Source organism: Monopterus albus, unplaced genomic scaffold, assembly GCF_001952655.1.
Source record: "Monopterus albus unplaced genomic scaffold, M_albus_1.0 scaffold38.1, whole genome shotgun sequence".
In the NCBI taxonomy this organism is placed as follows: Eukaryota; Metazoa; Chordata; class Actinopteri; order Synbranchiformes; family Synbranchidae; genus Monopterus; species Monopterus albus.
In genome coordinates, this window is record NW_018127918.1 from 2,361,932 (window position 1) to 2,387,297 (window position 25,366).

The following is a 25,366-nucleotide window of genomic DNA, read 5'->3' on the forward strand; positions in this document are numbered from 1 at the left end:
GCAGTGTGACATACATTGTTGGTAATTTTGGTGGCATTGTTGCAATTCCTCCCTATTTATTGTGATTTTATTCTACTTATGTAAAGTACTTTGGTCAACTGGTTTTTTTTTTTTAAAGTGCTATATAAATAAAATTGATTTGATTTGAAATGACCACATAGGTGGTATAGGATGAAGAACTTGGAGAAAACGTTTAATTATCAGTTAACCTCAGCAGAGTTCAGATCAATGCGTTTCCTGTATAGACATGTTTCTTGCAGGTGAGAGAGGCTCCAGTTGTGGTGTATTGTATTATACTGTCAATAGAAAAGAACAGGTGTTGCACTGGGGTGGCTGGCCTCAGCATGTCTTTTATCATTTTTCATTATCCATTAAAGACAAGGTGCTGGGCCATATGATATTGAGTGGGCTTGCTTCAATGCGTCTGCCATTGAACATTCGAGGCTAATTTAAAATGAGCCCTTCAGGCCTAGGAAATACTCGAGTCATGACAGTTCAATAAAACACCCCCCAGAATACAGAAATAAAAGATTCACAGTGAGCTGACAGGTGGAACACCATTACTTTTTTCTTGTTGTTCCTTATATCGCACACATTACACCCATGCCAAAAGTCATGTTGATCTATTCTAATCAGATTTTCTTGTTTTAGTTCCATTCTGCTGGTTGTTTTGTTTTTTACTCTGAGCATTACAGATGAGTGGTCCAAAATACATACACCGCAAAGTTTCCCAGTACCTTATTAAATCTCCCACTAGCTATGACTTGAGACTGCAACTCAAACAACATTTAAACTCAAATTTTATTCAAAATTTCTTCAGTGAATAAAGTTTTATTTTCAGCCCAGCATTCTGCTCATTTGGATATTTGCCATCCCACAGGCTGTTGTGTCTTTTTCCAGCTTTGAGAGTAAAAATAGGTGAGAGGCTGTCATTTCTCTTCACTGGAACTTTTCATTTATTGCTTTACTTCTTCTTCTTTAGAAGTAACTAAGCTGCAGTGTGCATCAAGGACCTACCACAGATAAGCCAGTCCACACAGTTGTGTGTCTGTGTGCATGAATAATTATTAAATTTGATAACAGTGGTGTTTTAGGGGGGGTCAGCTCTGAGTGTGTCAGGGCAAGAAGTGACTTGCCAGCCATTATAGGCAACAGAGACCAAATCCTATTTCCCCAATGATCATCCTCTCCCTCGCCATTGTGACTCATATAACCCATCTCAAGGCAGAGAGAAGACCTTGTGTCTGCACATCTCATGCCTGTGGTAATCCTGCATAAATTCTGTACCTTGCTGAAGGCTTCTTCCTCCATACCTCCTTCCATATTAGTGTGTCACATTTACCTTTAGCACCTTTAACTCCAAATTTAGCAACTTAAAAACAAGAACTTGGATGAGGAGCACTTGTTTTGGTGTTTGCTAAAATAATCCTATTTAGTCTGGAAGTGGATTAATGATTGTTTGAATCGCGATCATCTATGACAGCTGAGATTTTATTTGAAAGGGGCCCCAAAACACAGTTAATCAATTAATTGATGATATCTAATACATCAGATACCCTAAATGGACAATATATGGACACACCTGTCTGCATTTTGTGCACTATGTGCTGATTTTGCCCTTTAGTTTCCATTAAGGATGATTTTAATGCTACAAAATAAAATGATATTTTTGACAACAGTGTTCATCCAACTCTGTGGTGAAAAGAAAAAGAAGGGCCCTTTCCTTCTTCAGCATGACAACACACAAAGCTGGTCCCTAAAGAAATGGTTTTCCTAGTTTGTTGTGGGGAAAAAGTGACTAGCCTGCTCAAAGCTCTGACTTCAACCACAACCGGCTCCTTTGGGATGACCTGGAAGGCTGACTGCAACCCAGGCCTTATCAGTGGTCAACCTCACTAATGCTCTTGTGGTTGAATGGGAGCAAATCCCTGCGCCCAGGTTTCAAGATCAGGTGGAAAACCCTAAGCCACGAGAGTGAAGGTACTTGTAGTACCATACGTTTTGGAATGACATATTCAGTACAGGGATGTAATGTTGGTGCATTTTGCCTCCACTCTACAATAGAGGAATTTGTCAATGCTGTGAGCACCATAAACAGTTCTCTTCACCTCTACTGTATCAGGATAGAAGCAGAAATCTTGGTGATGTATACCAAAACAAAATAGCTAAATGCTAGAAGAGATACAATTTTAATATATAGTTTGAGTGAAACCTTTAAAGTATAGTGATCACGTCTTTGCAATATGAAGCAACTAAAAAGATGAGCATGTTTTAATTACATCCAAAATGTTTCCAAAAAAGTCCCAGCTTTTCAGAACAATAGATAATTTTCACTCTGTGTCATTAATCCTACCAAAGCAGGCTAATGGAGGCTGGCTCATTTAGCTAAAAGAGTTAAATGAACTCATTGGTTGCAGTGCTCTGGAGGCTAGTGCACATCCATCACATGAAGAAAAGCTCCATAACTACTACAAGGAACAGTTCCAGCAATATTAACCATGTGTGAACGTTTGGTGTTAATTTGATACATAATATTATCCCTGAACAGAAACCCAATTTGAAAGAATGTTATGGCATCAGGATGGCTCCTGCACCAAACTCTTCTTTGTGTGTGTCTGTGACACTGAAACATGAGAGAGTCTTTTTGTTCTTTACAGGAATCTTGCACAACTGCAGCACATACCATGTAGCAGTCTTCCAGTCCAGTATATTGCAAGCCATCCCCTTGCTCTCTTGACCTTTCCTGCTGTCTAATAAAAGTCAAATGTCCAACATAGTCTACTATCCTATGCTCGCACAATGCCCATACACCAACCATACATAACCCTGGACTACAATAAGAGAAAGCATTAAAATTGGACATTAGATTTTTGTTGCTGTTTCTTGTGATTACACATCCCTGCTTATATTGGTGTTCTGCTCATTTTATTCAGACAGATTACTGGTTTGTTAATGAAATTGCATGCATAATGACAATAAAGATTCTTGACTTAATTGTGAATTATGAATTTTAGCACTAATATTCAATGTCTTTTCTTGTCATCTCTGTTTTTTAAATAGCCTCTAAGTGGCTAAAATCAGTTTTAATTAGTGTAATTATGTCTGCACCAGTCAGCCTTCGATTTGAAAACCGTGGCCACTAGAGGTTCTTTCGCTCCCTGGTGGAGGAACAACATGCCACATCAAAATAGGTTTACTAGTCATGAAGTCTGCTATTAAGCCTGTGAAAAGTTATAATGTTTTTGGGCTCGGGAAGAGCTGGCAAATCTGAGAAAATACCTGTAGTGATATCATCAGGTTGTCTGGGCTTGGACTAGGAGATTAAATCATTTCCCTAAAGCCTATGTGAGGCTGCAAACATGTGGATATTTATCAGGCTGGAAGGGTCTAAAGGCCAGTTCATGGCTCCCTTGTCTGTGTGTGTGTGTGTGTGTTTTTCATCAGCTGCTGAAGTGTGGGGGTGGACCCCTGTGTGTGGCACAAATTTTGAGATTGCAGAGACTGTGAACACTGTAAGGGTGCTTTCTCTGTGCACTATACTGTATGTATTACTATATTCCACATCCTCATTATTGGTAGGTGGGGACACACATTTGTCCTTTTCAGGAGCTTCAGTCAAACACAACAAACAAAGGAAATATTCTTCTTGTCGTCAAGAGGTTGCCATGATGTTTTCAAGTGTGGAACCTATTTATGTGCACAGACCTTCAGTTAATCACCTTTATTTGGCCAAGCATGTTACACACAAGGAATTTGTTTCCGGTACAGAACCGAGGCAGCCATCTACAGCGTCAACTCACTTGATGGCTCTAACCATTGTGGGCAACTTTGGGGTTGAGTGTCTTGCCCAAGGAAACTTCAATATGCATCCTGCAGGCACCGAGATTTGAACCCCCAACCCTCTGGTTGGGAAACGACTGCTCTACCCACTGCACTAAATTGCATTATGGGAAGTGTAGGATCCAGTCATTCTGGAGTTCAACATATGTAAATGACCAAAAGCAAGGATGTGTCACCCTCTGATTTTGACCATCTGTCCTTTTTTTAAATCTGTCTCTTGCAACCCCCCTGACTTTGTAGAAGTGAAATACTAAATTGCTGACATGGCCCTTTAAGGGAGTCATGTGCAAATAAAAAGCCAGTGATTTAATGGTGGTGAATCTGTTTTAGCAGTTTGACTGCTCTACATGAAATAAAATTATGGCTCATGTTCTACATTGAATTATGTGAAAAGTGTATTAACTGCTATCTGCATAGAATGCGGATGAACAAAATTAGTGGCGCTGGTTAAATGGTCACATCATGATAAACTGGCAGGAAAGCATTGAAGAATTCACTTTAAGGACAGAAGCTTCTGCCTTCACTGAAACTGGTTTTGGAAATTCATTCAGTTAATGTTATTTCATAATGGGTAAAAGACTCTTTGGTGTCTTAACCTTTATTAACCCAGCCAGTTTTTCTCTGCATCATGTGACCAGTACACGGCCAAATGCAGGCAGCACTTTGCTTGTCCTGATGATCTGTCTCCACCCAGGCAATCTGCTGGCACCATGAAAGATGCCACAGTGCATTAACAGCATTGTGATGGCATGTGGTGGCTCAGCGTGTGAAAGCCCTCCTCAGCAAGCCCCTACAGGGCCACTGATACCCCGACTTGCAAACAGCTTTTGACTTGCAATTAGCTGGCCAGGTTTATCAGCAGCAGGAGCTGAAATAGTGCTACAGCTAGGGCACGTTTTCACTGTGTATGTATGTGCATGTGTGTGTGGCTTTAAGATAGAAGGGAGTGCACATCAGACAGATGTTCTTGACTGTACAGCAAGCCATGCTGTGATCAATCCAAGTGTCTGGGGTCATTGTACTAAGTTACTTCTTTTTCTGTCTTTTGTAAATTGGTTCACACAGATAAGACTACACATCAGCTGACAGGACAATAACACACAAACGCTGAATACTGTGGTAGCCCATAAGGTCAAACCCTGCAAAATTGCATTAACTGAACCAGAGGGAAAGACTGTCATCTTAAGAAGTTCTTCCACCACCACCCCCCCTCCCTCCCTCCACTCTGGCCTGTCTGCATGGAGGGGGAATTATATTACAAACCTCCTCCCAGTTATGATGAATTCCCAGCCCTGAGAAAGCTGGCCATCCCGACCTCCATTTGCAGAAGATTAGATCCTCTGATTACAATGCCAGCTACCTCTCTCAACTAGATAAATCTTCAATGGCGGCCCAAAAAGCAAAACCCTCCGGATCCATTGCAGTTAATAATTTAGTGTTAGAAGACAACAAGTATTTATGATAATTGAAATTGAACTGGAGAATTTTTACTAGGTGGGAAAGCTAAAGGTGGTTTTATGTTAAAAATGGCATTTGCTTAGATTTAAATTTAGAAGTATATTGAAGTCATGCTCTGTGTCATTGCTGTGTGACAAATGTTACCACATGACAAGAATGTTACATGAAAGGTGAAATGTGTGTTTACCAATGTGTCGTGTCAGTGTTATGATCTAAAGTTCAGGTGAAGTGTAACACTGCTGTCAGCCTTCATATCATATGACCTGTGTGTTTGCCTAAAAGCGTTTGTTGACATATCATGTGGAATGGTTCACAGATCATTATGCTGAAAATGGGCAATAGGGGTGGTGGGGTTAGGATGTGGTTTGAATGCCAAATTTGCACTGTACATTTTAATAGGCACTGGGTTACTTAGAAGGAGCACTCATTTAAAAGCATAAAAGATGCTAATTAGATTAGAGAAAAGCCCACAGCCAGTAAGCATTGTTTATAGCTGTGGTTCTCAGCACTGTGCCATCAAGACTAGAGGGTTTGTGGGTTTTCATTGTGACCAACCACAGCAGCACCTGATTTTCACTGATTCATTCCACATCTCTGGTTAAGGCTGGTAAAATCAGCTGCATTAGTGTTTAGATGGGGGCAAACAACCCTGCAGGTTCTGGTGCCTCACTGGTTTACTGTGTGCTACAGTAAGTATCTGTGTTGGGAAGGTTACTTTTGAAATGTCATGGGTTACAGATATGTTTTAATTACTTCATTAAAGTAATGTAAGTTATTACATTGGATTACTTTTGAATTACTTTTCTAACAAATGTTTTAAATGGGGCAGCAAAGATGAAAAATCATAAGAATGTGCAGCCTACTAGATGGGCACCAAGCTAAATTACATCTTGAACAAAAATAAATAACATGATGGTGTGCTCCTAAGTTCTTTATTTCATGTGAGTGACTGCAGTTACATTAACTTAGTTGTACAGTAGATGTTCCCTCCGGTTTGGTGTCAAGCGTTCTGATGTTGACAGCATTTTCACCAGGGGGAAACAGGTTTTACACTGTACAATAATGCCAGCGCTCTGTTCTTATTTCAGAAGGAAAATAGTGTTGAATTTTCCCCTCTGAAAGGTGCTGGTGTCTGACAGCACGACTACATGCCTTGGCGTTGTCGGCTGGTCGCAGCCAGGCATGGCAGACTGCTTCGAGCAATATGCATCGATTTGACTGGTAGATGAGAGGCGGTGCTAAGTCAAGAGAGAACCAATTGAAAACAGACAGAATTTGAGTGCATACTGACGAATGAATGGAACCTATCGAGACGCAGAAACAGCTCCTTGTAAACCATTGTAGCCTTAATGGGTTGCAAATCTGTCCCAGTGTCTTCACTGACCCTCGTTGTCCAGAAATATGCCAAAAGAACACATTCCTACACAGCAGAAAGATGCAAAGCAACAGAGTGAATGATATATTCTTTTATGCTTTTTACTGAAAAGAATGTATTTGATTGTGACCCTTTGTAATCACCAATATTTAGGTTAGTAACTAATTTACTTATTTCTTCTCAGTAACTGTAACTGATAAAATTTACATTTATTTTTGTAATTTCATGACCTAGTTATGTGTAACTAGTTACTCCCCAATGCTGGTAAGTATCAGCATACTGTGCAGCCTCTTGAAAAGCATTGTTTTACTCAAATTCCAAAGAAAACAGAATTTTCTCATTTACCTTGAATGCTACAGTATCTAGTCAATGCAGATATTTTTGGTTTTACCATAGGTTTTAGAGATATCTGTCTGAGGTTTCCAGAAAGAGTTTGATAGTGGATAAGTATAAAGTAGACCCTGAGTTATATGGAGTAACCGACATATGTTTGGTTATATGTTCTGGAGTTTTATTCTTTTTTATTACATTTGGGCAAACCAACCCTTTAAGACAAAATGAAAGTATAGCATAAGAGACTGACTATGTACCATGAACTTTCACATCACATGCAAATACATATGCTTCCTTGCTGTGTATTTTTTCTGCTGAAAGCACCTTGAAACGCTCTATGATGAATTGTGGGACTGACAGCTGCATCCATGCTGCAGTGTATATCAACACATATCACTTAGGTGCTCTGCCACCATTGTGACCATTACCATATAGATGGTCTCTGACTTCTGACCCTGATCTGTTATAGGTGTCCATAAATTGTGACTACGTGTTTGTCAATGGGAAGGAGACGCGGGGCTCCATGAACGCCAGGGTTATCTTCAGCTACGAACATCTGAGCTCACCACTAGAGCTGACCGTCTGGGTGCCCAAACTTCCCCTGCAGGTGGAACTTTCTGACAACAATCTCAGCTTCATTAAAGGGTGGAGGGTTCCCATTCTGCCTGACAGAAGGTGAGGCTCAACACCACCTGGAGATCCAGTTACCACACATGAATCTTATGGGGAAGTTAAGGTTTCACGCAATTTAAGCATTATTTTCATATTGTTCCCATCGGTAATAATAGATTTTAAGTGTAAATTGATTTTTGTCATTTTATATTTACACTTTCAGATAGATAGTGCTATTTCTGGACTAAGGGACAGGTCATTTGAGGTGTTACTTTGAATTCCAAATGATGGTCCAAGTTACACTGTTGTTGTAGACGTTTTGCCAAGAAGCTGTACAGTGTTGATACTTTAGTTTGGCTATTTGCATTTGCAGTAGTATAGCCAGGTATTACTGTAATTATAGTACTGTGTCATGGTTATCTACACTCTTCTTGTGTTCTGTTTATATACTGTTATTGTAAGGAATTGAGGCCAGCTGTGTCACCTTTATGTCAATATTATAGACGTTATTGGCGTTTTTGTTGATAGAAGAAATGCAGCCAGCAATAAAAAAAACAAGCTGTTTCCTATTAACACCTTTAAAGGCGGGGAGAAATTGTACCAGTGGGAAATTAAAGTTGGTCGAGTCTGGACCACAATGAAAAATGTGGTCTTAGGTTAAGGAACCTAAGCTCGTTAAAATATTCCAGCATTCTTGTCATGCATGGAGCAGTAACAAACAGACCTACAGCCCTTCATTTAGCAAATGTTTAATGGGAGCATTAACAGTCATACGGGTGGCTGCTGTCATCACTGCTCGAGTACATCACTGTAGACCAAATATGTTTCAGCCCAAACTGAATACAAATAGCATGTTTAAGGAGTTGTTTGAAGAATGAAGGTATTTCAAATGACCTAAAGTGCTTGGAAAACATCTTGCGTAGTTTCATTTTTCAAAGATCCCCAATGGGCAATAATAGGCTATGGATGGTATATTATTTTTGCCATGCAAAATGTTTCTTAAATCCTTACTACAGCACCATTCATTCATGTTTTTATAAAAGACCCAAGCCTATTAAAGTAGAATCTTGCAGATGAAAAGTCATATATGTGTTTTTATAGGATTTGTGAAAATTTCAGACCTCATTATTTTGAATGGTGTTTGCCATTTGTCCGATGTTTACTAGGCCCCAGGGTTTGCCAGCAGTCTCATACAGTGTAACTCTTGTATAACAATATTACCTTTGTTATTCAGCATTCCCTGAATAACAATAGTTGGGCTAGTTGTTACAAGCAAACTGGTGTAGTTTTAAAGTTTTTTTTTTCTATAATGTATCTCTGCAATTCTTCTTGCTCATTTTCTATGCGTATCGCTTCCCCTGTGCCTTCATCAAAACAGTAATCAAAGACCACGGGTGAGGTATTTTAGATTGCTATGATTGCTATAGAGCCAGGCAGGAGGAATTCGTTTCACTACAGGTGAAACATTCCTTTCTTGCATGCTGTCATTTGGCTTTACTGAGACTATATAATTTTTTTTTTTTTCGTTTTTTTTTACTTTTCCCTGCAGTTCTTTTCAGCATCAGGAAACAGGAGGCAAAGCCCACTCTGATCATTCTCAGCTGATGATACTGAGTAGAATGGCCTTCCCACAGGTGTCTTTCTGTTTTCAGTGATATTTCTGGTGGTGATTGGACACATATTTTGATGTATGCAGTATAGTATTTTTTGTTTTACTGCTGCCTTATCTAAAGCTGTAGCAGTATCACAAGAGGATAGAACATGGATCGGGCTGCATACTGTAGTCCTGCCTGAAGCCAACCTGAGCCCGACACAGTTGAGTTTGTATGGCATTTTCCCCCTAATTATTAAACAAGGCAGATGTTTGAGTGCTCCAGCCATCTAGCCTAATGTTTGACTTACATGTCCAAACTTGACCCAGACCCAAATATAATTTCAAAATTTTTGTCTGAACCCAGCCTAAACCCCAAGTGCCACTGGGTTTGGGTATCCACTCTCTGCAAAAGGACTTGGTACCCTAAGCTGCATTGTTACATTACAAAGTAATTACCACTCTAACTTGAGGGTAGTGGGCTGAGGTCATATACTGTAGCTGATGTGTTTCATTTGAAAAAACATTTTTTCTTTTTTATTTAATTTCATTTTTTCCATTTAGACATTATTTAAGCAGATAGCATTCTGTTGAGGCTGGCAACCTCTTTGTAAGGGAGACCTGGCCTGGATGGCAGCATTGCAAGTTTCAGGGGAAGTAGATTAGCTCCTGTTTATGTTTAGACTTCTTGATTGATTGCTTCAGTAGCATTTGTTGTTTTTAAAATAAAATACATTTCATGGGTAATTGTATCAGTGTCATTGCTGAGGCTGTCCATAAAACACAGTGGATTAAGTCTGGAAAAGTAACAAACCTTTTACAAAAATCCACATATTCATCACATTTATCATGTATGATAGATTCACATACAGGCACATGTGCTTTTTAGATATGTCACTGTAAACCACATTTTAAAAACATCCTTTCCTTTTGCTGATGGAACCTTCTCTACTCAAGGTCAAGGTTAATTTACCGTATTGTAGCAAGATGTCAGGAATGGAGAAAATGGACAGAGAACAACATGATTTACAAGAAATCATCTTAATGTTAAGGAAAACCAGCGCTAACAAGAGCAACGGGTTCCGATTGTCATACTCTTGTTTGCTTACAGTCCTTACAAAGTGCTGTGATAATGAATCAGGTTATGTTTTCACAGCCCTCACAAAGAAAAGTAAATAATAAATCTGATAAATAGGAACTCTGATACATTGTAATGTAACTCATTAGCAATCTCAAACACACTCCAGTAGCACCAAATCACAGTGATTATCTGCATCAGGCTCTGCTAAAGCTACTTTATTTTGTGACTATTAGATTGAGTTATTGCCTTTTTGCTCACTCTGTACAGTCGTTCAATTTCTTTTGCTTATTTTCTTGCTCTCAGAAGCACTGACTCTCCTTTACACAACCTCTAACCTCCCACACTCTTTACATGCCTCCTTAACTTTTATTTTTCTTCTTTCTTGCACTCTTTTCCATCCTGCATTCCTTCACTTCTGCAAAGTGACACATTCTGAACCTTCATGCACAACAAGGCCTCTTGGCCTGCAGTGGGCCTCTGTTACATCTCAACAGAATTGCTCACTGACTGCATTATCCAGAAACATGCTCTAATATAAGAATGTAATCGGGCGGGCAGCCCGTGCACACTGAAGCTTCAGCTTGTACTGTTGTATCAAGAAAGAGTAATCGGGCGGGCAGCCCGTGCACATTGAAGCTTCAGCTTGTACTGTTGTATCAAAGACTCTAATAAGATCAGACAATATTTTACTTGGGGGAGGAAAAAATATCAACCTTATTTTCAGCTATAGACTGACGGAGGTAAACTTGCACTGGCCTGAGCCAAGAGTTGTGAGATACCTTGACAGAGATGGAGAGAGTCTTAGTGTCTCATTAGGTTGTTTTCTACATTTATCTGAAAGAGTAATGAGTGTGCCGTCTGCTTTGGAGTTGACTCACTTACCTTCTAAGAACAACAGGAACTACATGTCTTAAAGCTACACTGTCAGTCTCTGGCACAGAGAGGCAGTGCGTTCACGTGCTGGATATACTGTATGTATGTATTGTAAAGTGGAAAAGAAGAGTACACTGTTACAAAGTTATTATACCTTTCAGGGATATTCCAGCAATTTATTTCATCACTTCCATAAAGTAGGTAAATTCAGAAAAGACAGATTTTAAAAAACACACAGATAGACCAACATGTCAGGACCTTTAATTCCTATGATTCAGGTGAAAGGTAGGGTACATATTTGACAGGTGATTGGTGTTTTATAGAAAGAGCACATATAGATACTAGACAGCCATTTACAACTACATTCACACCTGTGGGCTTTTTGAAGTCTCTAATTCACCTAACTTGTCTTTGGCATGTGGAAGGAAAGCAAAGTGTTCAGAGAAAACTCAAACAAATGACAAAAACACCTAAACTCGACAAGGGAAAACCTCAGCCTTGTTGTTGAAGTGCCACTGCTAAGATTTCATTAAATTGGTTTTTTATTTTTCACACAATCTCACATTTGCCCCCTATGGTAATTTTTTTTTATTTTATTTTAGTTTTTCCCATGAATAAAAATGTAAAAAGACATTCCAGGCGTAACCATATTGTGAGAAAATTACACAGCGATTGTGAAAGTGCTTTAAATTTTTTATTCATTACACAGTAAGAAAAGCGACCAACCATAGACACTGAAGCGAAAACTCCATGACCGGAGCTTAATCAGAGCGAAAGACGTTCATTAGATAAAATTAAGCTTGCTTGAATGGGCAACTACTGTACATGCAAGTACCTCCACTGAACTGTGAGAGCTTTATGGGAGGCCCATTTATTCCTGAACATCCTATAACCTGCCTTTACACAGTTACAGGCACAGCATAGTAGTGGTGGGAATAAGGAGGTGTGGAGAGGTAGCTGAATTAATAACCAAACAAGTACTGTCGGTGGGAGAGGTGGAGAGGTCCACGCAACAATGCATTTTGATGTTGAGGGAGTGTGTTCTAAGCATTTATGAGACCTCAGGGCAGAAGCGTTTAGCCTAATCAGACCTGTTTCTTGAATCAGTGGGTGGGATATATACTGTGTCATTGGCTGACGGCCCCACCACCTTCCCTGAATCTCAAGTTGTTCAGATAGTTCATCTAAAGCAAAGATTAAGCGGAGGTGCATTTTTTAAGGAGGAACTGGCAGAATGTCAGGCCTGCTGAGGAAAGTTGAGTAACTCATACATCTTGTTGTAGAGCAGATTGTACTCGGTGGGGGACGCACCTGGCATGTTTAACCCCGCTGCCCAGGGCTCCTGTGAAATAAGGGCATCAGTCCAAAACTCTGCGGTTTGATGCTTATCTCCTTCCCCGCTGGCATGGAAGATTTTTTTCCTCATCACTACTAAAACAGATAATGTAATGGGTATGTGTGGAGTGGTGCCAAGTTTCTCATCAGTGTTGTGATGTCAAATTATAAAATGAGTAGGGATCCTGAAGAGCAGGAGGCACACACTGAGACATAGCATAATGTTGCAGCACTGTGCAGAATTTAATACCAGCTGCTCAGTTTAAAAATGTGAAAGGTTATGATTGGTAATGTTTTTTTTGTCGTTGTTGTTTTTAAATCTTAATCACTGTTTCTCAGTCTTTTTGGTGGCAAATTCTGTACACACTTGGGTACCAATCTCAAGCTTCCCAGGTTTTCCACCTCAGTTGCCTTTTTGCAACTCCACACCTGCCTAAAATTGATGCCTACAGCGTTCATGAGTGCTTTAAGATACAACTGCTGCATCTTTGACACTGGATAGATGAATATTTAATGCACTTCCATTCTCTGCTTCAGTCATATTTCCTACTTCTGTCTGCCCAAGGAGCACTAGAGACAGCGACGCAGACGATGAAGATGAGGAGCGGCGGGTGAGTCGAGGCTGCACCCTGCAGTACCAGCGGGCCCTGGTCAAGGTGCTTACACAGTTCCACACCACATCTACAGAGGGAACTGACCAGGTCATCACCATGCTAGGACCCGACTGGCAGGTAGATGTCACTGACCTGGTTCAGGACTCCCTGAAGGTGGCCGACCCCAGGATAGCAGAGTTGGTGGACAGGACTGTCCTGGTGGGCCTGGAGCTGGGCTCCACTCTTCTGAAGGTATGGTAAACCTCCTGCTTTTTTGTGTTGGTGCTGAGAAGTCAAGAATGAAAAATTAAGTGTCTTATAGATGACAAATGATGTGACTGAATGAGAGGTGTGAAAGCAGGCATGACATTCCTTAAACGCTTACTCCAGCACACACAAAATGAAGGCTGAGATGAGGAGGAAGGATTGAAAACTTAGGACTCATAACTCTTTCTGAGTTTACAGCAGCTTTTTGGGACTAAGGAAATCAGTTCTTTCGAAGATTGTTGATGCCTTTCTTAAAGGACAATGCTAGTGTATTACAACTTGGTTTTACTATTATAGTTTCAGTCATCATTTCTTCTAGTTATGATAACACGATAGTCATAAAAATACATTGCTGATACTTAGAAACATGGTAAAAATCTGTATAATAAAGTGAGACTAAGTTAAGAAACATTAACAGTGAGGCAATCAGACAGGTTTCAGACAAGCCAACAGATTGTCTTAGGTAAACTCAGGTAACTACAGTAGATCTAAGTTGAACCCAGAAGACGGTTGACAAGGTGTGATGGATGGTACAGTAGACAGTTTGGGCAGTAAACCTAACTGACTGAGGAGTTGTTTAAAACCTGTCTGCTGGTTTGATTGCTTGTTTTCCTCATCCCGTTTAACTTCTTTTTTGCCATGGTCCCAGATCACAGTGTTAAAGTGAACATTGGGAATGATGTCCTGAACTATGAACATTACACTGGAGCTGTTACATACTGTACTGCAGAAGATCATTCAGGCTTATGCAGAGTTTTCCTGCCACTGTTTGTGCTCTTTCTCTTTTTTCTAATTGCTTGTTTGTCACAAAACAAAAACTTCCTTGTCTCTTTGTACAGTAAGTGTATGCTGCATTTGATGTCCACTTTGCTCATGTAAAAGAGCTCCCTGACATAAAGCACATGTACAGTATAAGCATCAGCAAAGACATGTTCAGAAATCCTTATTAAGGAAGTGTCAGAAGCTATGACTCTCGTGCAATGATTTACCAGTGCTACACTTGTCATTTATGGGGACTGAGAGAACTAATGGTTGGTGAGATTGTTGATCACCATAAAAAGATTACAGTTTCAGCCTGTCAGATGAAAAAATTGTTTCCCGATGGATGCATCGGATTATGGAGAAATAGGGAGATAGATATAAGTCACCAATCCATCATTTTAAACGAGCAATGTATCATTTGTAGTCTGTTGAAGGGTATGATTAATTATACATTAATTTATCACCAGACGTAACTTGCCACTTTGACTCACAGCAATCGTGAATATTAAAATAAATAAGAATAAGGTTTCATCCCTCAAACAACTTTAAAAGGTGGACTGATGTGAAGCAACATGCTGGAGCCGATCCGGAAACATTTGATTATTCAAAATAATGCTCAGTAGTTGGATTGTAGTGACCTAGAAATGTAAAAAAAAAAAAAAAAAAAAAAGGCTTTCATCAGGGGAACAAAAGGCCCCATTTTTATCTAAGCAAATTACATATCCGGAAACATTTGATTATTCAAAATAATGCTCAGTAGTTGGATTGTAGTGACCTAAATGTAAAAAAAAAAAAAAAAAAAAAAGTCTTTCATCAGGTGAACAACAGGCTCCATTCTTATCTAAGCAAATTACATAATGATCACTTTGTCAGATAATTTATCCACTATCTAAATGTCAGCAGGACTATTAGTCCACAGGAACATTATTATCTCTGTCAGGCATATTTAGTTACAATGGTGCTTTCGACTAAAGGCTCATCATGCTCATATGCTCACAATGAGTTAAGTGAGTATAAGCAAGTGGGGCATCACTTCATTCTGTACAAGTCAGAAAGTTTATGGTCAATAAGAGGAAACAAACTCCAGCTGCCTCCTGCACCTACAGCTCCATCCTTGTAGGAGTGAACAACTCGTTCTTATCCCAGGGCGTCAAATACTGATGTTTTGTGAAGTATTTGATGCCCTGGAAATGACAACGGCCTCATGTGAATGAATGATGAGGTGCAAGGACTCATAGGTTTATATGAAAACACCATGATGACTTGCTATCAATTCAACATGAATGACTGGTCGCCAACAAAACTCATCAGTGTTTTACAAAGAACAGTGACACTGTTGTGCTGATTTTTCTGAACATGAACAGTATATAGTATCTCAACAATAGTCCATTTGCTGAAGATTTCAGTCTGTCAGAGGATTTGAATTAATCTTTTGAGTCTTGGGAGTCTGATTCAAATTGTCCACCAGTTCATGAATATGATACAAGTGAATCAGGAATATGAATAGAGGAAGGGTTTTTGTCCACAATAGTGCAATATTCCAGACATTTGATTTCTTTCTTTTTGGAAATACGGTTGATGATTATTGCGTGCTTTTCTTAGAGTTTCTATGTTAAATTTAATGGGCACTGTATATTTCAAGACACAAAGCAAAAAACATTTGTGTTTCAAATAGCAGGTCTTAATTAAGCTGCCAAAAGTATGTTTATACCCTGGGCAGACTGAGGGCATTCTATGAATCCACCAAATGTGGTGAGATTTGGGAGTTTAATTCAGAGGATTATATGCTTCTCAAAGTGAAAAGCCAGACTTGGACAAAAGTCACTGTTAGTACGCAGATTAGAGATTGTTTAATTGGTATCTCCAAACGTGCAATCATCTTTCAAAGACAGACAGAAGAGTAGAAATAGAATTGAGTTTAATCTGTTGAATCTTTAATCTCACTCCAGTATTAAAGTTCAACATGTATTACATGATATTTGAACAGTACAACACAGTATATTTAGCTCAACAGTTAACTTCCCTAGATGATTAGAAACTATGTCACTCAAAGAAAAAAACTAACAGGATCTGGAGAAAACAGTACAGCACAACAAGTTCTACCCACTGATGAGACATTATCTATTTTAATAGATTTACAGATTTATGTATGAAAGCTGAGAAGATAATAGATGCACTGAAGTCTCAAAATTCATTTGCACTCCTGACTTGACCACACAATAGGGTGTAACATCCTGATAAATATTCCAGCATATAGACACTGGTTTCATTATATAAATATGTGCCAATGCAACATCAATCTTCTCTGAACATCAAACAGGATGTGGCTTATTCAAGCCTATAGCTGAAAATATGTACATGAAGACATCATTTTATGTAACTGTAAAGGTCTCGTATAACAACCTCTATTACAAGATGTCAAATACACTAGAGCAGTGTCTTACCGCCTGAAACATTTGTCACATTTCATCCTCCACTTTCTAGCTCTCTGCACTCTGATCTGTCCATTTCAGTTTCAGTGTCCCCCAAGAAAGTTATTTTAGTGGAATGACTATCAGGGGCAGACTGTTGTAAGGCTCTGTAGCTGTCGAGGGAACTTTCATTCCATCATTTCATCCTCTTGGAGAAGAAGTACTTTCTATATATCTATACTGTTTGATGACCTGACCTGATGACCATGTGCTGACCTGTGAATGTCAGTTTGCCATTGTATATTTTTCTAATATTAATATCAAATCAAATAATATAATAATATAAAAAGAAAAAATAAATGGTCATGAGTTAGTGACCAAAAGAATAAGTGGCCAAAATGTGTTTCCTTCGTAGGGTGGCCGGAGTTACTCTTAGAGATAAGCTGCGGAGCTCAGACTCCCGGGAGGGATTCAGCGTAAAACCTCTGCTCCTTCGCATCAAAAGGAGCCAGCTGAGGTGGTTTAGGCATCGTGTCAGGATGCTTCCAAGGTGCCTCCCTTTGGAGGTTTTCCGGGCATGTCCAGCTGGTAGGAGACCCCAGGGTAGACCCAGAACACACTGGAGAGATTATATATCTCATCTACATCAACCAACAGAAACGTTTTAGTTTAATAAAGCAGAATGAAAATCTAGCTAAAAGTTTATATTGAATTCTATAGATCCATGCTTTATCACATATCATGAAATGGAGCATAGCTTTCAGTGCAACAAAAGGTATTTTTGACCTCTTCTCAAGGTCTGTTTAGACTGGTGTTCACTCCAAACTGATGTGTGCAATTTTCTGTAGATGTGTGAGGACGCTTCATTGCCTGAAAAGGGACTTGTTGTCCTCAGGTTTCTGCTACATTAGACAGCATAAGCTGCTCATGAAATCTACAGCTTGCATTAATAAATCTTCCACTAATATCAAGTTGTACCAGTAAGTGTAATTTATTGAACAGATGGTTTGAGAAGAGAAGAGAAGCGTAGAATGTAGTAGGCTGAAGATAATGTAGTGTGATGCAAGTAATACACAGTAGCATGAGAAGAAACTCTCCTGCTCAGTGACTATATGCTGCATGGGCTTCTCATTGATCTTCTGTTTGTCTTAAGCATCAGTGTAATAATGCCACTGCTTCCTGTGAAGAGTACCTAAACATCAACACGCATTGTTACACACAACTGTATACTCAACAGTAACAGATAGTAGAGGTCCTAGCTGATGAATATGTAAAGTTTAACTACTTTTCATGGTTCACTTCACTTTCCTAGCCTGCAGCATGGATGACAAATTCCGCTGGGAGCCGGGCAGGAAGAAGCTACACAACTACAGCTGACCTCTCCTCCTGGAAGAGAGAAATGCAGATGACAGACATAGAACACATTCATCATTCATTACTTGGAGTAGCTAGGATAGATAGTATGGAATCAGTATTCATCCCGGACATTTAGTCAAAATGGCTCAGTTTACTCTCAGACAGAAGGTTTTCACCATCAGGAGAATTTTGAAAGAATGAGGGACCAACTCAACTCAGGAACAGCTTTTTCTGTCACCAGCTTTGACTCTGCATAATTAGGATTTTAAATAAACCCTGCCACAAAATTGTAATAATTAATAAAAAATGGCCTGCTGTTGCATGAAACTGTACAGTACTGCACAGTAAAGAAGTAGTGACACTGACAGGAGAACATGTAAAATGTAAGAAAACACTGGTTAGTTTTCAAGAAATTCTGAAGGATCCAGTCAGAAGAGAACTTGTGTTCCAAATTTTGAAGGAAACTAACTAAATAATATAAGAAAGACAGTATTCAAATACAATAAAATAATTTAAACATATTTGAGAATCACATCCTAGACTAGAATACAACCCAACCACAATACCCTGTATGTTGAATATTGAGTCAAGACCTTGTGATACTATGCTGATGTTACCACAGTCAGTAATACAATCTACAAAGATACTGTACCCAGAAGGTTCTGCTGGGGATTTTGGCTGACGTTGTGGAAAATCAGCAACTGTGGTAAAAGTAAATGAGGTAATCTGAGGAAAATGAAAAACCAAATTGCTGCTGTGTCAGCAAAATACACCCTGGAATAAATCACAAACATCAAAAATTGACAACAGTCGGGGAGAAAATCTTTCTCCTGGGTTTTTGTTGTTAATGTGACAAAAGCTTGTTTGAAGCTTAATTCCCTTCCGCAAGTGTTTGCAGTTCTGACCATGAAGATCATTTGTTATCATGTGCACCCTTTGAACTTGCCCAAAATGTGAAGAAATGAAGCATGAATTATTCTGTATACCCTTCTAATAGTTGCTTCTTATAGTTGTTCAAGCACTGATTCTAGACTTGCACTGTACAACAGTAGGATTTTTCTGAAATATCTGTGAAACCTGTTACATGATGGCTGCATAATAAATGCCCACACAGTATGATACATTTCCAGCATGGATCATAACCCTGAACAAGATTTGTTTCTGTGATTATATTTTGTTTATAGAGTTGTTTGTGCCTTTGAGTCGGTTTTGACATTTGTACATAGTTGTCAATACTGACTTAATTGATTTGCGTTTTAGTTACTTTAACTGGCCTGTGAAAATATCAGCAACAGATGAATGGAATGTGAAATAGAAGAAAATCAATTTTAAGCAAATAGATTTCACTGATGTAGGTGAACGCTGTCTGACCCCAGTAGGATTTATGTGTAAACATGTTTTTACACAGAAACCGGTTCTTTTTTTTTGCTCAGGGCACATCCTTCACCTCTCTGCCACCCTCCATAAGATGCCTTGTGATCTTCACCTTTGTTAATTCTCCTCTTAAACTGCATGTAGTCCTAGAAATAAAAATGTCCACAGGCAAGCTTAATAGAAAGATTGAAAATGTAATGGAAAAAGCTACTGTAGTGACATTGATCCATCATGCAACTGAGTTGTCCTCATGAAAACTTTAGTTTATTTGGGATTTATTTTGGCCTTAGGGTTTTGCATGCACCATTGTTGTGTGTGTGTGTGTGTGTGTGTGTGTTTGGCAGCACGTGCACATGTTTGTGTGTAGCCTAGTGAACCATAGCGCTCCTTTCTGGTATATTAACTCATCACATCCAAACAATATGCATGCAGAGGTGGAACCTGACTGCAGAATTTTATAGCCCGTTTTAGCCCTTAAACTTTCACCTTTAATTAGGATTACACTTTCTAAAAATTTTAACTATACTTTTGTAGCATTTTAAACCTTATGCTTATAAATGCAGCAATGCAGTCAACAATATAATTCACACAATGTGATGTACAGAAATATTAAAACCAAAATATCAAGGGCAGGGAAGTCAGTGTGCTACAGGGGAATCACATTCACACACAGTAACAATGAAGCTTTCACACGACCAACAGCAGTGTTTAATGGTTTCCAACCATTAACCTCTGCAGGCTAAAAAGACACTAGGAAGGAGCATTATACCATTCTTGTAGCTGTATGGCACAAAGTCATAAAGCCACCTAATTAGTATAATGTTGTAACAAATTCCATAACACTGCAAATAAAAGGTGAAGGTGCCAGTGAACACGAGAATCTAATTATGAAGCTGAGAACAGAAATAAGAGTTTTTGTTGAAGTAGAGTGCCCCGGACAAGGCCCAAAAGACCATGGCAACACCTAAGCAAGTTCCACACTCTGGAAAAAGCTATACGTGAACCTTTAGAATATTTTATCACAGATACAGTTGAAGAATTCCAGCCACATAGTTTGGTGTAACCCCTCACCTGCCACAACCACACTGCTAAAAACAAAATAAACATGAAATGGTTAGGGCTTTAAAACTAAATATAAAAACAGGGAGGTCAAGGTGCTGCAGCCAAGTCATACTTACTAAACAAGCTACAGAGGCTGTAATAAAAAGAGATTCATAGCTGGTGTGTGTAGGTTGGCTATGTGCATTGGTGTGTTTTTAAAAGCAGATTTATGAAATCAGAATGTATCAAGAGTTAATTAATAAAACCAGATACCTGTTTCTGCAAATAATTTTGGCTCAAGCCTTTATTTGAGAAATGACGCTGCACTAAATTACATGACTTAGATCTGAGGCAAATGCAGTAAACAGAAGAAAAAACAAACACTTACGAAAGCAATGATGTAAAAAGCATGCAAGGGAAGAAGCCGGCTTCTTCCCTTCCATGTATCCCTCAAGTGAGGAGCCATGTCGTTTTATTTACCATATAATTTTATTAGTAACTGGCTTACTTGTTTGAATCCAGATTTTCAAAATGTGAACCTCGCACATCAAATTACAAATCAAGCCAATGTAAGGCTTTTAGATAATATTGTCTGGAAGCAGAGCTTGCCAATATATGATGTACTTGGCTTGCTGTTTCAAGGTTTCAGGTGATGATGACTAGGGAAGCTTGTCAGAGCACCAGCCCATCACTGCTCTAGCATTACACACTTTTTGTGGCCAGCTTGAGTTATAAAATGATTTCCTCATCTGACTCTAAGGACAAGGCCACTGCTTTGCCGAATGGTTCTTTATTTTGTTCATGTCCCCCGTGACCTGTGGTTGCAGTAGCAAAGTGAAATGACGATCTTTTAAAAGTGCTCAAAGTACTGGGTGCAGATGCCTGTCAAAAGCCTGGGATTACCTGAAGAAGCAAGACCAGCTTTAAATGCTTTTGTTGTTTCATATGGTGACACTTAGATGGGCACAAGTGTTTCTGCTAACTGTCACTCTGTAAGCATGTGGTGGCCACTTCAGAGTTTACCTTGTTGTCTGGTTGTTGATGGATTTTGTCTCAAGTGTTTCTTTTTTGTTATTTTTTTTTCCACTTTGACAGACAGAGAGGCATTGACACATGGATTCAAGACACAACACAAATCTAATCTAAAATTGGCTTGTCATTGGCTTTATGAGCTTCAGAAAGACAATAAAGCTCTTGTCTATTCTGGTCTTAAACGATGTCCCTCTGTCATGTGGAGAAACAATAAAAAAAAAAGCATCTTTTTCTTCGCAGGTGGAGTCTCCGCTGGCAATGGATGCAGTATTAGGAGAGTCGGCATTCTCTGTCACAGACGACAAGGTTTCCATCACAGAGCTGCGGGTTCATGCCATCTCAGGCCTGACACTGTCACTGCAGCCCAGTCCTGGCAACAGCCACACCATGGTGGCCAAGGCAACTGGCCTGCAGACGCTCACTGCTCCTAAGCAGGTACAGCATGATTTATCACACAATGCAGAAAAGAGGAATGGTGCAGCATATCATATTATGTTTTCCCTAACTACTTTATATAAGGGGTGTAAAAATGAGCTGATGTGTATTTCTTGTATTTAGTCATGTTGTGGGAACATGCTCTCACTCTTGCATTATGGGTGCTTAATTCCAGCTGGGAAACAGAGAGCTTGTTCCCCTGAGGTAAACCATTAGGTTTTTGAGGTTTACAGATTTCAGGAAACGAAGGTCCCCCACACAAAACAAAACTGATAATTCTGTCCAGCAGTAATACGACCACCATGGCATCACTTTTCAGCCCCTTTTGTTCTCTGTTGTCACTGTCGTTCAAAGGCCACACCAATGCTAATTCTGGTTTTCCTTCTTGCAGCATCCAATTTATTTTAAGTTGTGACATTCTTGAATATGGTCTCCATTTGCGACCAAAAGCTGCTGTGGGTACCTTCTCTGGCATAGCTCACTAGCTTTATCTATAAAAACAAAACACAAAGCTCTCACAGTGAGCACAAGGGCAGACTATGCACAAGTAGGAATTTGACTGACAGGCAGGTAGGCTGTCCAGTGGTTTTGTTCGGACCAAGTAAAATCACTGGTCAGGCTTTGTTCAGCCCTGCTGCTGCTACAAATGACACTTTTTTTAATGTTGTCAGTGCAATGTAGGTCAATGCAATATCATTCTGCAGGGAAAAACAAAACAACTATGTGCATAACTAGCTAACCCCCCCCCCAACATACACACACATGCAATAACACCACCAAACTCTACCCTGTCCAAAGCAGCCTGAAATATTAGAGCATTTTATTCTGTTGTATCTCAAATATTAATTGTGTGGATGCTGTAAAGCATCCACACTGTGCTCTCTTGTTCTTTATTGTGTGGATGCGGTCTTGATCTGTTCAACTCTTCAAGGACATCCCTGCTTGTACTCAACTTTTTTTTTTATAACATTTATACTTTTTAATCTATTCAGCTTTTTTTTGCAATACAAGTCAATGGGAGCTCAAAGTGCTGAGTCAATGACACAGTCTTGGAGTGCCATCTGGTGGTTCATAAAATAAACTCCTCTCTGTCTGTCTGTCTCTCTCTCTTTCGCCCTCCCCCTCTAATTCCATCTTTAATAAGTTCAGCATACTTTCAGCTAGCAAAGCCATTCAGGTATCAAAATGTTCAGCTCTTCAAGGACAGTCATTTCTAAACTTCATACTTTTGAAATATTTAGCTTTATTTTGACAATCTTGCCCCATTCAAATTAATGGGAAAATTGTACTTCAGCATACTTTCAGGTAAATATCCCTTTCACGTGTCAAAATGTTCAGCATTTTCAGGGCAATCTTTCAGCACACAGCATCCACACGCATTTTCAACAGAAAATGCATTTCTCTAGTATTAAATTGCAGCTGAATCAAATCAGCATTGAATCTTTAAAAATGTCTCTGTATATTTTATATTAAATCATAGACTATGTATGTAGATACATACTGAAAAAATTGAGAGGGATAGATCGACACCTCTACTTGGGGTCTAAACGTAATACCACTAACTTCTGCATGCATACGGTAGTTGAATTGTCATTACTTACTACAGCATATGCAGCAGTGCTTGTACTATCATGGCTAAAAAACTATGCCTAACTAACATGAGTGCTTACTGTGTTTCCTTATTTCTCTCCCCAGAGGTAAAATTAAGTTTATTTGCAAATCCCTTCAGTGGCTCTATCAAACAAACAGGCACTAGTCTCACTTCTCAGTAATAAAATTATTTTTGAGCTAAATCTTATAAGCTCCTGCCAGCACTGTTAGCAAGGACACCCGGTAGAGGCAGCTGCAGTGAACTAATAAGCATCTCTGGTACAGTTTTTTAACAACCTCTGTATTAGCCTAGCCTAGCTAAATACTTCTGATATACCCAGATACATTATCCCAAGCTGATTTTGTTGCTCAAGTGAGAAGTGAGCAGGTGTCTGGATGATGCAGAAAAGTGAGCTGTATTCATCATTGCTCTCTTCAAACTAGAGAAAAGATCTCTGCAATTCTCTAGAAAACTTCATTGGCAACCCTTATCTACAGTAGGAAGAAGTGTGTGTGTCAGAGCTCTTTTCCTGCTTTGCCCTTTCATTGGCCTGTAAGCTGCTAAAAAGGCAACAGCAACCACATCAAGCATCAGTGAGAGAGAAGCGAGCATTAAATTCCAATTTTTCTTGCTTTCCACTTCTTGGCCACCTTGAAATTTAATTATTGTAATGTATTGTCTTAAGTGCTCTCCAAGGCCGGGCCATAAAAGACAGCCAGTTCCTCTGTCGGCAAAGCTCTCAGAGGACTACTGGAGCTATTTCAAGCCATTTGATTCTGTTTCAGAGGAAAACTTTCTAAATGTCCTCTATTACTCTAGAAATGAATGAAACACATAAACTGCGGATGGGGAGTGTTGGAAAACCAAGGTCTCTTTGCATTATTCTCTTCTCCACTTGACAAAGTACAAGTATTTCAGAACTAAGAGCTTCAGAATTTGAAGGTTCATCATAAACCTTTTTTTTGCTTTGACTTACCCACTGTTTAAATTAGAAACTTAATAAGGTATTTATGAAAATAAATAGTCATATTACTTTTCAAATAGATGTATATGCCTGAGAATATTTCCAGGGGATTTTTTTTTTCTGCATCTGCATATTTTATAATCCAAGCTGCTTAGGTTCAATTTAAATGCACATACACTTTATTCATTGTTTCCATTAAGCACAAATCAGAGAAATTGAGGAAATAAAGGATAGGATTGTGTGTGTGTGTGTGTGTGTGTGTGTGTGTGTGTGTGTGTGTGTGTGTGTGTGTGTGGGGTGGTGTTTTGTGTGCTTCATTTGGCTAACGTTACTAGTTTAGTGTGTTTGTCTACTTTGTTGATATGTTTGTACGTGAAAAATATTTTCTATATACTGTACAACTTAAGAATTCTAATAAAACTGGTTTAAAAAAGAGTTTAGTGTTTTTGTTAGATTACACTACTAGTTCCTTGTGTATCGGTTTTTAGTTCACAAAGCAGGAACAACCCTACTGCCCCTGATCTAAATGGTAGCAAGAGCAGAGCTCCCAGTCAGCTGGTTGTCAGCTGGAGAATCCACCGGAGTTCCCATGGACGGGTCTTGTGTCAAATCTGTTCCCCCGTCAGGATCTGTATCCAACTGTTAAACTGTTTCTATAATAGTATTAATAGTAAGGTCTACATCTTACTTTGTGAAGTGTCCTGAGATTACTTTTGTTGTGATTTGGCGCTATACAAATAAAACTGAATTTAATTGATGCCCCAGTTGCCTGTTTCAACAAAGAAGCTACTCTTTTTTTAGTAACTTTACCCCTAGACTGAACCAAAAAACACCTCCTACACATGTATAACTTTCATACATTGGATCAGCATAGAAAAACAAATATAGTTTTTGTCAGCGTACAGTAACACCCGCACGTTGACTGTTTTTCAGCCTTCATCAGCCTTTTTGTTACCAGAGTCATCCTACAAAAACATTTGTTCTGTCACAGTGAGATGATAGAAGTTTGGCTCCTGTTGGAAATCTACTGCCCCAGAGGAGT

At 39.2% G+C, this 25,366-nt stretch overlaps 1 protein-coding gene across 2 annotated transcripts in view; it reads left to right on the forward strand.

Annotated features, from left to right (window-relative positions):
- tmem132e (transmembrane protein 132E) overlaps positions 1-25,366 on the forward strand; it is a 98,590-nt gene that overhangs the window by 68,699 nt on the left and 4,525 nt on the right. For both annotated transcript variants that reach the window (XM_020598526.1, XM_020598527.1), the window contains 3 exons: positions 7,476-7,681; positions 13,064-13,343; positions 21,575-21,769. In XM_020598526.1, the coding sequence (XP_020454182.1) occupies positions 7,476-7,681; positions 13,064-13,343; positions 21,575-21,769 (681 nt within the window). The remainder of the gene's footprint in view (positions 1-7,475; positions 7,682-13,063; positions 13,344-21,574; positions 21,770-25,366) is intronic.